The sequence below is a fragment of the Tympanuchus pallidicinctus genome, unplaced genomic scaffold, assembly GCF_026119805.1.
Source record: "Tympanuchus pallidicinctus isolate F22 unplaced genomic scaffold, pur_lepc_1.0 scaffold2, whole genome shotgun sequence".
Taxonomy (NCBI): domain Eukaryota; kingdom Metazoa; phylum Chordata; class Aves; order Galliformes; family Phasianidae; genus Tympanuchus; species Tympanuchus pallidicinctus.
The window spans coordinates 29,306,971-29,322,162 of NW_026294721.1; the positions used below are offsets into that span (position 1 = coordinate 29,306,971).

The following is a 15,192-nucleotide window of genomic DNA, read 5'->3' on the forward strand; positions in this document are numbered from 1 at the left end:
GCTTGAGCTGAAAAACAAAAATGTACTGCACAGGTCTGTCTCAATTCAGTAGACAAAAAAGTGGGAGAGGAAGAGAAATGCTTTTAAAAAAATTTTTTTTTTTTTTTTGAGGCAGATGAGTTACAAAGCCTTATTTTTTGGTGAATATTCTGTTGATCTCTTGCATTCTTTAGGAAAAAATGGATAGCTGAGGTTTATGATCCTTCTTTGTCCCTGCGCTGCGCAGAAGAAAATCATACTTGAAGTCTTGAGTTTCACTAGATGGCAGCATCTTTGTGTTTCAACAGGAAATTACTATCATAGAGAAACTTCCCAGTTAGACTACAACTCCCAACAGGCACAGCAGGGAAGTCATAAGACTTCCTTTTTCACAAAGGTCATTACACGTACCCAGCTGGCTGAGATCTTTTGGTGAGTGGCTGTTAATCTCCCTCGTTTCAAAAGCTTCATGAAATTGGTGTGTCAAATGTTCACCAAAACTCATTGTCAGATCAAAAATGTGTTTATAAAGCATTTTACATCTAAAATGGTAGGGTGATTTGAGGAAGTACTTCAGCTGGTGGTTTTTTTTTTTTATATATTGAAAATGCGTGTAACAGCAAAGAATGAGTTTACACAGCCTTGACTGAGTGCTTTGAGCAAACTTGGGACTTTTGCTATAAGTGCAGTACATTGCAGAGGTAGTGCTACCTAGTTGTATATGTTGGTCTCATTTTACTGTGTTTAACATTGTAATCTTCACATGTTACAATGAAAAAAATTTTGCTAACACAGGCACAATCTCATGTAGTGATATAGCATACGTCAGAGGCATCCTAAGATGCATGATTTTATTCACCTAAAAAATTATCTTCAAGGTGTTGTGCCTTTCACAAATTAGAAAAAAAAGATGCAATTTTTTAAAATTTTTTCTAGTTAAAAAAAATGCATGTTCTTATTGCTTACATTGTGGACTATTTTGGTGGTTTGTCATTTTGTTTTTGTTTGCTTTTTTCTTTACGTTTGTGTCAGTTGTTCTTTTATCAGCAAAACCCTAAAATTAGGTTGAAAAAATGTCTGTATGTCAGGCTGACTTTAAGTCAAATGAGATAATGCTTTTGTATTACAGCAGAAATAACTTTTTAGTCAAGTTGTTTAGAAAGAAGTCCATTGTTCCATGTTAAATCAGTAACCTTTGGAGAAATATACTAGTTTTGCTTCAAAAAAGGGGTGGAGGGGAGCAAAGCTTCTGGGAAAGAAAGATTTCAAGTCAAAATTGAACGAGTAATCAGATGTAAAAACCTAAACTGAACTAACAAATCACAGAGTGAATTTGACTGTCTCCAGGTGGTATTATTGGCTGCTAATGTAGGGGAAATAATGGTGTTTGTATGCAACTCAAATGAAGTATTCAGCATTTGGATTCATGCTTATATTTAAAAAACTTAAGGGTTTAGGGACACATTCCTACACTCATAGCTACATAGAGAAGCTCAGTTGCTTGTTTGTTTTCATCATTATATACTATATTTCTTCAAACATAATAACTCCTTCGAAAGCGTCTACTTAGGCAGAGAAAAAACTGCACTTTGCCTTTTGGTTTCCACAGCTTGAGTAAGCTGAAATCTCCTGGAAGGTTATTTGTGTCATCCAGCACTCAAAAAAAAAAATCTTCCCCACCTTTTGCCCCAAGCATCTTCAGTAGTTCTCTAACGTCAAATGATGTGGTAAAAGTGAGGGGGGATTTTCATTTATCTTCATCCTCTTACTCTGTGGAGCTGAGAATCTTCTGTGTTGGGAGATCCTCAAGAAAATTCAAAGTGGACAAATGCCAGTCTTAGGTGATGGGAAAAAATGCATTTCACAGTCCTGGAGGGTATTGTGCAAATTGTGTTGTCATCTAGGAAGTTGAATGTAGTAGTCTGAGAGAAATAGAAAAGACCTGCATTCTAAGAATACAGTGTACAGTGGAGATGCTAGATTACAAGATATTTTACTTCTGTCTAATCATTCTTTTTTTTTTTTTCTTGTTTAAATGAGATTTTGAGTCTGATAAAAAATAGAGCTTGGCTTTTGAGCGCAAATGCATTTTGGTCCTTATAAATGCAAGACTGAGGCAGTGCCCCCTCAGAACCTTGGCTTACTCAGCAGCCCAGAAGAGTGCTTTGTGAGTTGATAGTATAGATGCTCTGAATTGTGTTTTGGTTTATGGAATGAATTTGCACCTGATTCCCAGGGGGTGATATTGACTCACTTTGTATTAGACTCATATTTTCTGTTTGCGCAGGCCAGCAGCATGGGGCGGCTTGATGGGAAAGTAATACTTCTGTCTGCTGCAGCACAAGGGATTGGAAAAGCCACTGCTATCGTGAGTTAGATAAAATTTGTTCTCTTGTACCTAAGCTGGATGTCTGATGCTAGCATGTGCAACAACACCTGCACCAAACAAGTTCTTAAATTAATAAGCTATAGATGAAGCCAGAACTACTTACTGAAAAAATCAGGGAACAACAGAGACAATGTACTGTATTACATACACTTGCTGCTGTTTAAATTTCTGAAAGTGAGAGAAACACTTTTAAACGTCTTCATTATTGTTAAAATAAAATTTAAAGTATTTATTGATTTTTTTTTTTTTTTTTTTTTTTTTTTTTTTTTACTTTCTTGTTGACTGTTGCTTTTGACAAGTTCTGCCCCTGCTATTTCCTTCTTCCTCAGTGGACAGAAACTAGTGGGGTTATCTCAGTACCTGCATAATTTAATCAACAAGCCCTGTAAGCAGGAATTTTGCAAGATTAGTTTGTCACACACACAGTTAAGAATGCATGAAACTGTTCATTTTCACTACTTGCCCTAAAACACTTGGTCTAAAGGTCACTTTACTGGTGATTTCCTTTTGCAAATACCTTACAAGTCACGGAGGGCTAGCACATTTAATCCTGCTGTCCTCTTAGATTGCGTTTGAGACGCTTATTTTGAAGACTGGAGGTTAGTGTCAGAGACTATGGAATGGAGGCTGCTCTATATGCAGACAAAATGGATTTTTGAGGGGAACATCAGGAAATGAAGGAATATGTCTGGTTAAAGCCATGTTTCTTTTGAGTATTACTCTGTTCCAATGATTTGGATGTGAAGGATCCTAAAGAAGTTCATGCCATGTCATTCCTCTTAATTTGTCTTTACCTATATAAGAAATCAGACATAATTTTAGCCTAAAGTGTTTGTAATGTCCTCACTACTGTGCACGTCGTTACTAAGGGCGATAATAATACCCATTGTCTTAGTTTGGTTACTGCTTTCATGCTTTATTTATGGATTTCTTATTTCATAGAAAAGAACATAAATCTCTCTAACATAGTTTTTCAGTTGTCCCCAGCATGTTTAGTAATCAATATCCATTAACTTCCTCACTTGCCTAGAATGAGTACGGGGAGATTAGCTGCCTTCAGTCAACTTTTATTTCAAACCAAAACCAAACAAGAAAACAGATTTTCTTGTAAGATATGGGATATCTAAAAACAAACTACATCTCTTATTGTATTCTTCAGGCTTTTGCTAAAGAAGGAGCCAAAGTCATTGCTACAGACATCAATAAGACTAAGCTGCAAGAACTGGAGAAGTATCCAGGTAAATCAGTAGGCATTAGTTCAAGTATAGTAAATGTTGTTGTAGGCTGGCCACAAAAGCGTGGCAAACATGGAAAGTAATCATTTAGATATTGTTATTACTTTAGTCTGTGGTGTAAAATGGCAGAGATTACACATAAAATGTTTCAATTATCAGTGTTTCAGACTGATATTCTGGGAGTGTGGAATAATTGTGTTTCTTGTGTCAAAGAAGCAGCTGATTTCCTCCTTCCAGAATGCTTTGTTACTTCTATTTGTTCATTTATTTTTAAGATTACTGGAGTAACTGTTGAAACTATCGTGAAAAACGCAGAATGCTTTTCCCTGATTATGGGAACTAATCTCCAGCTATACAAATAGATTTCGTGCCTTGCATTTCCCTGGTCCATACTCAGCAAGGAAAGCATTTAGAAGATAACTGTCTAATAGGAATTGGCATATCTTTGGAAACTAATTACAACAATCAGTGAGCTTATTTAATTTGTACAAATGCTCAGGCTCAAAAGTTGCTTTCCAGCTCATATCACAAACACCTGCTTTAAGGAAAAGATTTTTCAGTAGCTATGATTTTTAATTACAAGAGATGTACGAATGTGGGACACTATTAAAAAGTTATTCTTTCTTGAAAGAAAAAAAGCAAGAAAATTGTATTTCACAACCAAAGGTGCTTTTAACTTAAGGTGATGGAGGACAGTGATCACTGGGTGTCAACTTCATGAATTCCTATTACAGTGTGACAGCAAAAATAAACAAAAACACTTATCTGGTGCAGCTTTTAATGCGAATGTTAGCCTTCTCTGACTGGAGTTCACTGCAAGCAGTCTTGCTGTAATTCAAGAAATTTGGGACTTCACCAGTTTGTTCTGAGCATGCTTAGGAAAGTGTTACAATTTGAAGTGCGTTTTGCTTTCCCTGTGCTAGTACTCAGAAGGAAAAAAAAAAGCAATTTTTCCAGCCATTTGCAGCCATTTCCATCCCTTTGACTTGTGATTAGTTAAACTCTTTCTTCAAGGTTTGGCACATTGTGGTCTTTGAATCATATCCAGAAGAGGTAATTCTACTGCTCATGTTAATCACTAGCCTGTAGTCTTACTAATTACATCATCATACACAAATCTCTTCAGAAGTGTCTGTATCATTTAACCAAAGCAAGTCAAGCATGTTCATGGACTTGTCAGTTTGCTTCAAAAGACACAGATGTAAGCTGGATGAGCCCCCCAGAGGTTGCTAAGACCTGTTTCTTATACAAAGCAAGTCTGATTGGGGCAGGTTACTCAGGACAACTCAGGTGGAAATTTCACAACCTCTGTAGGCCTCTGTTCCAGCATGACTGACCTCATGCTTTTATACTAGTAGTCCATAAGAAGCACAAAAAATAAACTCCCCACCACTCTTTGCATTCAGTCAGACTTTCCAAATTCTTTATTTTGCCTTTTACCCTTCTGTGGACTTCTGAAAACTCTGCTTCCACTTTACACTTTACATCCTCACGATAGGTAATTGTAGACTTCTATTAGACTGGAGGTCACCGCTGCCTGCACATGAATAAATTGTGGGTGGTGGATTTTTTTGTTGTTGTTTTTTAAAATCTTTTGGAGCTTGAGTGTTCTGCACTAGATGTCTCTTAGTCCTAGATGCAGGGTATGCCAAGGCCATGCTGCAACCCAGTAGTGTCCTGGGAGCCTAACTGTACCTACTACTGCAGCGTACTGCAGTACTTCTCCTTTTACACTCATTCTGATTTCTGCTGGATTTTCTGTTTCTATTTTGATAGCTGTGTCATCACCAAAGTTATTTATGATTTATATGAAATCATTTTTCCTCATTAATTAAATAATATTAATCTGTTTCATAGTACTCTGAACTACATGTATACAGAGGGTAATGTGATTGTGAGACATGTAACTGGTTCCAAGTAATAAATATTTGATAACAGTGGGCATGAAAGCTTGTTAGGATTATACAAGTTTTGTAGTTGCCTGGCTTGAGGATATGGTGGAATGGAATTCAGATTTATAGGAGGAAGTGATTTGTATGGCACATTACATTAGCTTATTTGTTTGTGTGATACTACATGGCTGTTAAGTCAGTTAATGTATTTTTAATTCCTTTCTGAAATCTTGAATACCATGCTCTGCTGTCCATTCCTGTTTTAAGCATTGCACACGTGAAGTGTAGCTTTCAGTAAGTCTCCAAGTCTTACCACTGAGAGGCGTCTGTTCCTGGCAAGCTACTGATTTGAGTGGGAGGTGCAATGTCCTCAGCACTTGAGAAAAATAAAGTACGAATTCTTAGCCAAAACCAGTTAAACTAAAACCATGTTTTTCTAGGCATTCAAATACGGGTTCTGGATGTCACCAAAAAGCAAGAGATAGAAGAGCTGGCAGAGGAAATTGAAAGGATAGATGTCCTCTGTAATATTGCAGGGTAACCATCTTCTATTTCATACTACTTCTTTTTTCAGCTTTTCCTATCCTCCAGAGCTTTCTTTTACCTAAATCCATTTTGTTGTTGTTGTTGTTGTAATGCATTTTATATCTTAAATATATATATTTTCATCAAAACTGAACTTTTTGTGCTAACTTTTTGTGGCCATGTTACCCAGGTCAAGATATTATGGCTCTCTACTCTGTTTTCTCTACTCTGTGGATTCCCTATACTGTTGGATTTAGCCTTCCTTCTGCAACAATGAGCAAAATCAGTGGATTTACAACACTTTGTTTAAACATGTATTTGTGTTTTAATTTCCTTATTAGCAAATGTTTTGTTGCTCATTGGTCTGCTTTGTGTCCCTGATACTCATCTGATGAAAAACACTGCTACTTCCTTCCAAAGGGCTCTTGTTCCTGCGTTTTCAGGATTGGAAGGATACTACAAAGTGGTAATGGCAGAATTGCATAAAAAGCCATAGAAATGTAAACCTTGCACAGTAATCATGTACTTATTCCAGGTTTGTTCATCATGGGACCATTCTGGATTGTGAAGAACAAGACTGGAACTTTACTATGAACCTCAATGTTCGCAGCATGTATCTAATGATCAAGACATTCCTTCCTAAAGTAAGGCTTTGTTGCTCTCTGCATTGCAATCAGATATGACTGTTTTAAGTTATTGCTTGTCACAGACTGCAATTTGAGATAAGCATATAGCTGTGCAACTTTTTCTGTAAATGCAGAGGCCAAAAGAGGTAGCTGTGACCATTACTGGATGCCTGATTTTTTTCTTCTCCAGTGTTGCTCCAGTCCTTACTTTTATTAGTTAATCTTCATTTCTAAAGGTTGTTTATAATAGCTTTAGACACTTCAGGTTTTGAGATGCCTGAAAAGGTTATAACACAAGCACACTTCAAAAGTTTTTGTTTTTTTTTTTCTTTTTAAGCCTTAGCCACTCTATCTGATGTGAATTGGAACAAGATAAGCTACAGTTGTGTCACTTCAATAATCCTGTCAATTAGTTAGGTGGTAAATCCTAGTGGTGGGCAAGAGTACTCAGTGATAGTTTCAGAATCTGTTTTATTACTTCAGGTAACAAATTAAAAAGAAATGAGCACATATTCATGCCTATGACTCATCATCTTGCATTTCAATTGTATACAGGACTATTCTGTTGGTGCTGTTGGCTATTCTGCTAGGCCTGCAAATAACAAAACAGTTTGAATGATGTAAATGTTCTTTTGCAGATGATTAAACAGAAATCTGGAAATATTATAAATATGTCTTCTGTGGCATCCAGCATTAAAGGTGAGAGGCTTTCTACAGTGATTCCTACATAAATCAGTCTTAAATCATCATGTTGAATTGACACTGTGTTCTGTAAAAATTTGTATATCCGTTCTAGAGAGAACTTTTTTTATATATGTAACAAATGCCCTTGATTTTGATCTTTTGTGTGTATTCCTGATGAAGCATGCTCTAGTTAAATTATGTACAGTAATAATTCCACAGTCAGCACACAAAATGGGTTGCTCTTAATTACAGCTTAATTACAGTAAAAGGAAGTGGATTATACTGGTTTGTTTGTTGTAGATGAAGTTTTGTGATCAAAACAAAGGTTTGTAACAACAGAGGGCCTCCTGATAAAGGAAGGTTTGATACTGTGTTGGATCTGATGCTTGTTATCTCTGTTCAGTGCAGGTTGCTTCTATTCAGGTTGCCTAGGTGTTTGCTTTGATTTTTGCTTTCTGATGATCTACGATAAATGCTTGTTTTTTTTCCCCTAGTGTGTAGTATTCCCTAAGGCAGCTGAAGTGAGCAAATCTGACTTTCTATTCACAGTGAGGGCAGTGAAGTGGTACTGCAAGGACACAATGGTACTATGAAGTCTTCAGTCTTCTTAAGAACAGTGATAATAATTTGCAGTGACGTGTATAAAAACTTAAGAAAAAAAGTTGAAAAGCTGCATAATAATATTTGAGGGAGTGGCAGGTGAGAAAACTGTAAGAATGACAAATATTGCACTGCTCTTAATTAAGAGGATGCTGGCAAATGTAGGAGGAATGCAGGAAGAAAAAAATATATATACATTAACACATGGGCAGTTTCAGAAACAGTCAAATCATGGCCTATGAGCTTTTGAATCTTTTATGAAAGTTTTGTAGCATCTTTTTTATCAGTATGTAATAACTGAGAAAAGAGTTCTGTTCAGTGATTCTCACTGTTTATGTTCCTCAGAGAAACAATGAATCAATAAGCAATACAATCATAACTACCAATGAAAAGTAATGGTGGCTAGAAGAGGAGACTCTGCTCTTCATGATCCTTTGTATGCTTGCAGTGTTACTTTTTCTGGACTACTCCCCAGATTGCTGTTATTGAAGAATCCTATGCTTTATTCTGGTGTGTACTTGAGTAGAATTCTGGCAGTTGGCATGCTAGTTAGCACAGCTTCTCCACAAGGGCAAGCTAAAGTAAACACTGCAGTTCAGAAGCAGATGCATATTGAATAAACTTCTCTCTGTTCTTTTTTGACTTTGTTTTGCTTCTGTGCTGCCTTCATACTGACCTTCTGTAGGAGTGGTGAACAGATGTGTATACAGTACTTCCAAGGCAGCAGTTATTGGTCTAACAAAGTCTGTGGCTGCTGATTTCATTGAACAAGGGATCAGATGCAACTGTGTATGTCCTGGTAAGTATTGGTACAGTACATTGTTAATACAAGTGGATGATAAAAGGCATACAGCCTAATATAATTTGACATTATTAACAAAAAATAGCTTTGTAAGCAGCAACTATTGTTACAAGAAACTAACGGGGGAAAAAAGGATGTATTTGAAACATTTCTGACTCTCAAAATAGAAAACTTGTTACTTTATAATTAAAAATCTTAACTTGCTAAACCAGCACATGCTCGTTATGTACAGATGACAGTATTTTGAAGCCCAGTATTTTTATTGTTAAACCTATATTTCTCAAGGTAGAAGCAGGGGGTGCCTACGTAACAGGCTAGCTATTTTTCAAACATCTGAAAAGTACTGAATGTAATTCTCAAGTCTTATCTTCTATTGAAATTTAGGCTCGTGGACTGTACTGATAGTTTTGCAGTCTTTTCATGAATTCCGTTATGATGTTACACTTCAGTATTATGACATACAGATGGAACCCATTAACTGCATTTTTGTTATGATTGCTGATGAAGTTGAGCTTTAATTTTGAAATGACAATTTTTGCTTAGGAACTGTTGACACACCATCTTTACAGGAAAGAATCAAAGCCCAGCCTAACCCAGATCAGGTGAGTGTCATCCAAAATTAGGGAAGAAAACTCTTGAACTTTCATATGGTGTTAGAAAGCAGCATTCCTTTGTTCCTCACGATGTGTACCAGACAACTTGACAAAACAAGTGCACTCTCAGAGTTCTATGTTCAAACAGTTAAGACATACCTAAACAGTAGATTTCCATACCTATTCATTTTTTCAAGAATTCATTAATATATGCTAATGTCCCTCTGAGCATGCATGGTAGCAGCCTCTGGTGGTTTTCAACCACTTACTTTCTCCCCATTTTTCCATCATCAGCTTCATCACAGAGACTTTTGGCTGAACTCAGCAGTATTTCCCCAACTTGCCAAATTTCCATTTCTTGTGAGCAACTTTCCATGTTAGTGTGCTTTAATCCAAAACAGTATGAGAGAAATCTGAGGAATAAATTCTTGTACCTGGTGGCTGCGAAGATAGAAGCAGGTCTACTTTGTCTCCAGGGCTTCTCATGAAGCAGGACCATTGAGGGAATCATAGAATTGCTCGGGTTGGAAAAGACCTTAAAGATCATCAAGTTCACCCTCACCCTAACCATACCTACCCTAACTCGAACAACCCATTGCTAAATCATGTCCCTAGAAAAACAAACAAACAAACAAAAAAGTTTCTTTCACAGCACCACATCCAGACAGTTTTTAAACAAGGCTGTTCACACACCAAGTGAAGTTGAAATGGGAAGTTACAGAACTAGTGTTCACTGATTTCTTTTATGAAATTAATGCATCAATCCTTAAATATACTGATCTCTATTGCTAAACGACCAGCCTATATCATGAGCAAACAATTCATTAGTTTGTTCGTGTATGCACCAATGTTTATCCTTTTTTCAATTACTAAAACAAACCTGCAGCACTTCTCAAACTAAGAAAATTCCTATCTTAGAGTACCAAGGATAATATAACAGTGGCATTGTCTTTGAAAGCTTGGTGAATTTCTGCTGAGGATGGGAGGCTTAAAATGCTTGAAAGGTCACTGTTGCGCAGTAAAGTCCAGTACAAAACAATGATAGAGAGGGCATTCTGACCTATGTGTTTAAAAATGAATTGGGATCTTTAATTGTACTAACTCAATGACTGGGAGGACTCATTTGAAGGGTCTGGGAATATCATCCACCAAAGAGAAAGGGCTTCAGTGGCTTTATTCTGCAACCAGAAGTTCAGGTCCATGAAATCTGTACAACAGTGACCGTTATAACTTCTTCTAGCACACACTCTCTACCCAGTAAGCTAAAAATTATAACATAAGGCTTGCTTCCAGTATTGCTTTGTACACATCACATGCTACTTGGATTAAAATAACTATTTTATGTTTTCAACATACCGAATGCTTTTATATATCTAGGCACTGAAAGATTTCCTAGCCAGACAGAGGATTGGCAGGATGGCTACTGCTGAAGAAGTGGCCCATCTCTTTGTGTACTTGGCTTCTGAGGAAGTAAGTATTGGAACAGTAACACTTCCTGTCACAATCCCATTTTATTTTGCTTCTTCTCAGTAAAAAGAATTTGTTCCAGGAGGGCTTGTATCTGTTATGAGCTTGATTATTACCTCCCAAACAAAACAACAACCCCCAAACCTTCACTGAGTAAAACTTTACTGAATAAAACTGATACAAAAATTACTCTGAATGTTGACAGTGATTAAGGCATTACATACTTGGTGCCATAGTCAGGTTTTTTTCCATGTAATTTGAGAAAGCTGACTGACTCCAGATCATTCTGAATCATAGGAGAAATGGGCTTGTCTGCTCTTGCAAGTTTTGTTTGCTCTGCAGTTAGATATTTTCCTAAGGAAGTAGAATTAGTACTGTCATTACCTGCTTGCAGTAAGCAAGAGAAAATACTTGTGTAGACCCATGAGAGAGAGACCTGATCTAAGAGGTCTAATGCTATGTTTAAGCCTACCATTTTGGCTTAAGGAAAACAATAGAACAACTGAGGTTTTCATAGACCAAACTCTAAATGTTCACTGCAAATACCATTAACACTAATGAACACGTATTAAGCTTATTTCAGATGTTATACATTCACAATGGATCTAATACTGAACTAGGTTCCAATGAACTTGCCCAGCAATCCTGCTGGGCACAGCAGAATAATTTAATGCAATTAACTCAGTCTTGATGTTTCCACCTATCGTAATCTTTTCATCTTCTTTCTAGTGTTCTCAAACAGTGTTTCTGTAAAGCTACTAATTTTCCAGTCTGGTCACATGGTTTTCTGTAATCTTCTGTAAACAGAATTCCAGTTCTGCAATATGCTTCAGAATGGGATACAGCAAAGGATGTCTCTAGCTCAGTTCTTCCCCTTGTTATTCTAAGTCATTTAAATTTTCATTTAGGTCCCCTTACTGGTTGACCTAAGTCATATTTTACTCAGCTGAAATATGAAATATGGAGCTAATGACATCATAGTGTAAAACATTATTCCTGCAGGCGGAATCTGTGAAGGCTATTTTATGTGAATTTGCACATTTAGGATGTATTTTAGTCTTACTGCCTTTAATAGTGCTTCTGCTGCACTCCCTTGAGTTAGCCAAAAGGCTTCTGTTTCTAAGCTTATTAAAAAAAAAAAAAGAAGTATGAAAAAGTGTATATTTTTAATATTTATTTTTTTAAAAAAGCATTTACTTGTGGAAAAATATAGCATTTAAAAAAATACTATATTTTATGTAATTTCAGTCTGCCTACATGACCGGCAATGAAGTTGTCATTGATGGAGGATGGAGCCTGTGATCAACTCTACCTGCAGATGGAAATCCATACAATGAAAGGCAAAAAGTGAGGATCATGTTTCTCAGTTAAGAGTTTTCAAAGTTTTAAATCATTTATGGGATGTATTCTAGAACAAATTTGGTGCATTTTTATGGTTATGTGGTCTCATTCTACGTCTCAGTCTTGTTTTTAGCAAATCTAAATGAAAGAAATTAATGCCATCATTATTCTCAGCCTAGAAAATATTTAGAATTTAAACATTCACAATTCTTAGCAGCATTAAGAAATTATCCAGAGAAAACAGACTACTTTTAAAGCAGCCAAAAAATTATCAAGTTTAATATTTATTTTAAACAACAGAAGAAAGCAGAAGTGGCATATGAAATGATTTTGTTACTCATGACAGACATCTACTTTTAGAGAGCACACTAGATCTTGCAAATTATACCTGAAAATCTATCCTGCTTTGCAGACTTGTTTCTGCTCACTTCTATCATTAGCAGAATGGTTTCTGAATACAGTAATGACTATAGAAAAATAGTTTGTGTTGGACTGTTGAAAAGAATCTGACTTGAGACTAACATCCAGAGTAGAAGGTGCAAGACTGTCAGAGACACTGGATATACAGTGCATGGGCAGAAGAAATTCCTGCACCTACAGTAAGGAGTCAGTGTACATGCACAGCTGTTTTCTGCAACTACCATATCCATTTTCCCATACACTGGACAAGTTAGACTGTTGGAATTTTGAACAAAAGGAAGTCATAGCCCAAAAAGCTATGACCATTAGAAGCAGTAGGACTGGCTGCCTTGTAGTTCCACAGTGTTTTTTGTTTAGGCATATGAAGATTATAGACATTGTCTTTGTGAAGCAGAGATGATAGAAGATAAATTGTTATAATGGCTGTTCACAGAATCACAGAATGGCCAGGATAGGAAGGAACCTCAATCATGAATCTCCAACCCCCTGCCACATGCAGGGCCACCAACCTCCCCAGTTAATGCTAGACCAGGCTGTCCAGGGCCCCATCCAACCTGGCCTTGAACACCTCCAGGGATGGGGCATCCACAGCCTCTCTGGGCAGCTTGTTCCAGCACCTCACCACTCTCTCTGTAAAGAATTAAGACTATGCTCTCCACATGCTGTAAGCCTTACAGAATCATGTAGTTTTGCAGTCAGTTTCAAAATTAATACTTTTACTAGTACCAAAGAAGTCTGAGAAAAACTGAGGCCCAAACTATTTCATTAGTGGCATATTCACTCTTAAAATGGTTTTGAAAATATCTTTTTCTTCTGTTTTTCATGTGCAGAACACTATTCAAGAATATCACTCTGATAGACGTATATGTGTAAGCAGTGTTCTTAGATACACATGTGAATTTTCCAGAATGTATTTTACTTCTGGTATAAAGCAAAAGGAGAGAGATTTTTACCACTCTAGATAGAGCAAATATGTTCCTCTCCCAGAAGGATTTACTAGTGAATGTACGAATACAGGACAAATATTATCAATTCTACAGATTAGGTTTTGTGCTTAGATATTCCATTGCTTGACTCTCAGACAGAAACATAGTTCTTGCTAAAAATTAAAACTAAACTTCTCTCAAAATGATTGTATCTACAAGAGTTTGTATTGATATTTTTATCATAGTAGCACAATGGAGCTTTGATTTATGAATCGGAAACTGTCATGGTAAAGAATCATACTGAGAAGAAGCATGACCCAAAGACCTAAGGCAATGAATAATGTGAATTCCAGAACTATCTGTTACACTAACAGTTAAAATTGACATGAATGACATAGACTGAATTCCTATAAATATGGCTTTTTGTTTGTGAATGAAGCTATATGCCATTTCTTTTTTTCATATCTATTAAAAATATGTATGAAACTCATACATATATAGGGGAAGAATTAAGAGATAAATGCTACTGAGTATTATTGGTCGTTAAAAAGTGGGAAAAACATGTACTCGTTTTCGTAACAGTGACACGTTTTTAAATGACTGGAGTTCTTCAGTGTTTGGTAAGGCATTAATAGAAATTATTTTATTTCAAAGATAAAGAACATACCTGGTTCAAATCAGCCTTTGTACAGTCAGTCAGTTTGTACAATTTGTGTGTTTGCTTACAGATTTAAAATGAGAAGTATTGTGGAGCCTGCTTCCTCAGACTGGTTATGGACTTTAGCTCTTACCTTTAATTGTAGTGGGAATGTTCCAATCCTGTGTAGTTTGTCTGTGGGATTTTGAGTTACGCTCTCTGGCATTTCATTCAGGTGACCTCAGCAGCCAAGCAGGATGAAGTTGGAACAAAAATCCTAAGTTATCCAAAATGGCTCCACCACTACTCACTGATGTAAAGTCAAATGTTGAAAGTTGAGGCCAACAGGATTCTGTTTCGGTGTTTGCAGAGGTTAAGGTGAAGGCCAAAGTCCTCCTTCTGTAGATGGTATAAAGGGCTTACCTTGGGAAGGGCATCTCCACACTTGTAGCAATGCAGGAAGTTTGTGCTATTTTGAAAATGAAAATTCTCTCAAATTCATCATTATAAATTACTTATTGCATAAAGAACTTTAACAGGTAATATTTCTAAGCTCATTGGTGAATGTAATACGCTGGCACTACTCAAATATTGTTTAGACAAAACACTCCTGCAACAGAAGGAGATGGCACCAACTTTCTACATTGCACTGAAAGCACAGATACAGGCATTTTTCAGTGAAGCTGGTTGTCAAAAACAAAAACAGCAATAACCACACCAACAGCGATTGCTGTCTCTTGCCTCCTTAACGGTGTGTGTGTGTTGCAGGGTTGTGTTAACAGCCAAAAGTCTGAAATGTGCCTCTACACATCGAGTGTTTTCAAGCGGGCTTACTGGCATTATTAAAAGATAATCCTTTCTAATATTCCTGTGTTCCCTGAGTTGTTGTGGGAAATCTTGTTTCTTTCCTGCTACTCCATGCACGTGATAAGGAGGGTCATGACTCCAAATTTTGGGTCATTTTCTCTTCGGGAAAGGTGGGTGTTTAAATCCCTCACTTGGAGTCTTGGAAGATTTGATCTGGTCAAAAGAAAACCCTGAAACCAGATTCGTTGTCAGCCCAGTTCTACATAACG

At 36.7% G+C, this 15,192-nt stretch overlaps 1 protein-coding gene across 3 annotated transcripts; it reads left to right on the top strand.

Annotated features, from left to right (window-relative positions):
* The first annotated feature begins 331 nt into the window (after window positions 1-331).
* On the top strand, window positions 332-14,979 carry BDH2 (3-hydroxybutyrate dehydrogenase 2). Of its 3 annotated transcripts, none has more exons than XM_052683117.1 (11): window positions 332-411; window positions 2,267-2,347; window positions 3,528-3,606; window positions 5,936-6,032; window positions 6,556-6,664; window positions 7,285-7,345; window positions 8,616-8,729; window positions 9,276-9,334; window positions 10,703-10,795; window positions 12,041-12,139; window positions 14,208-14,979. In XM_052683117.1, exons 2-10 carry the CDS (start codon window positions 2,276-2,278, stop codon window positions 12,092-12,094), a joined length of 738 nt encoding a protein of 245 aa, XP_052539077.1. In that variant the 5' UTR covers window positions 332-411; window positions 2,267-2,275; the 3' UTR covers window positions 12,095-12,139; window positions 14,208-14,979. The 3 variants fall into 3 exon arrangements, with proteins under 3 accessions (XP_052539077.1, XP_052539078.1, XP_052539076.1); XM_052683118.1 differs by having other exon boundaries at window positions 14,352-14,979; XM_052683116.1 differs by lacking the exon at window positions 14,208-14,979 and having other exon boundaries at window positions 12,041-13,790.
* Window positions 14,980-15,192: the final 213 nt, after the last annotated feature.

Coding starts and splice junctions, on each gene's coding strand:
- BDH2 (XM_052683117.1), top strand. CDS start 2,276: ATGGGGCGGCTTGATGGGAAAGTAATACTTCTGTCTGCTGCAGCACAA. Junction 3,607..5,935: donor AGAACTGGAGAAGTATCCAG/GTAAATCAGTAG, acceptor ATGTTTTTCTAG/GCATTCAAATACGGGTTCTG. Junction 8,730..9,275: donor ATGCAACTGTGTATGTCCTG/GTAAGTATTGGT, acceptor ATTTTTGCTTAG/GAACTGTTGACACACCATCT.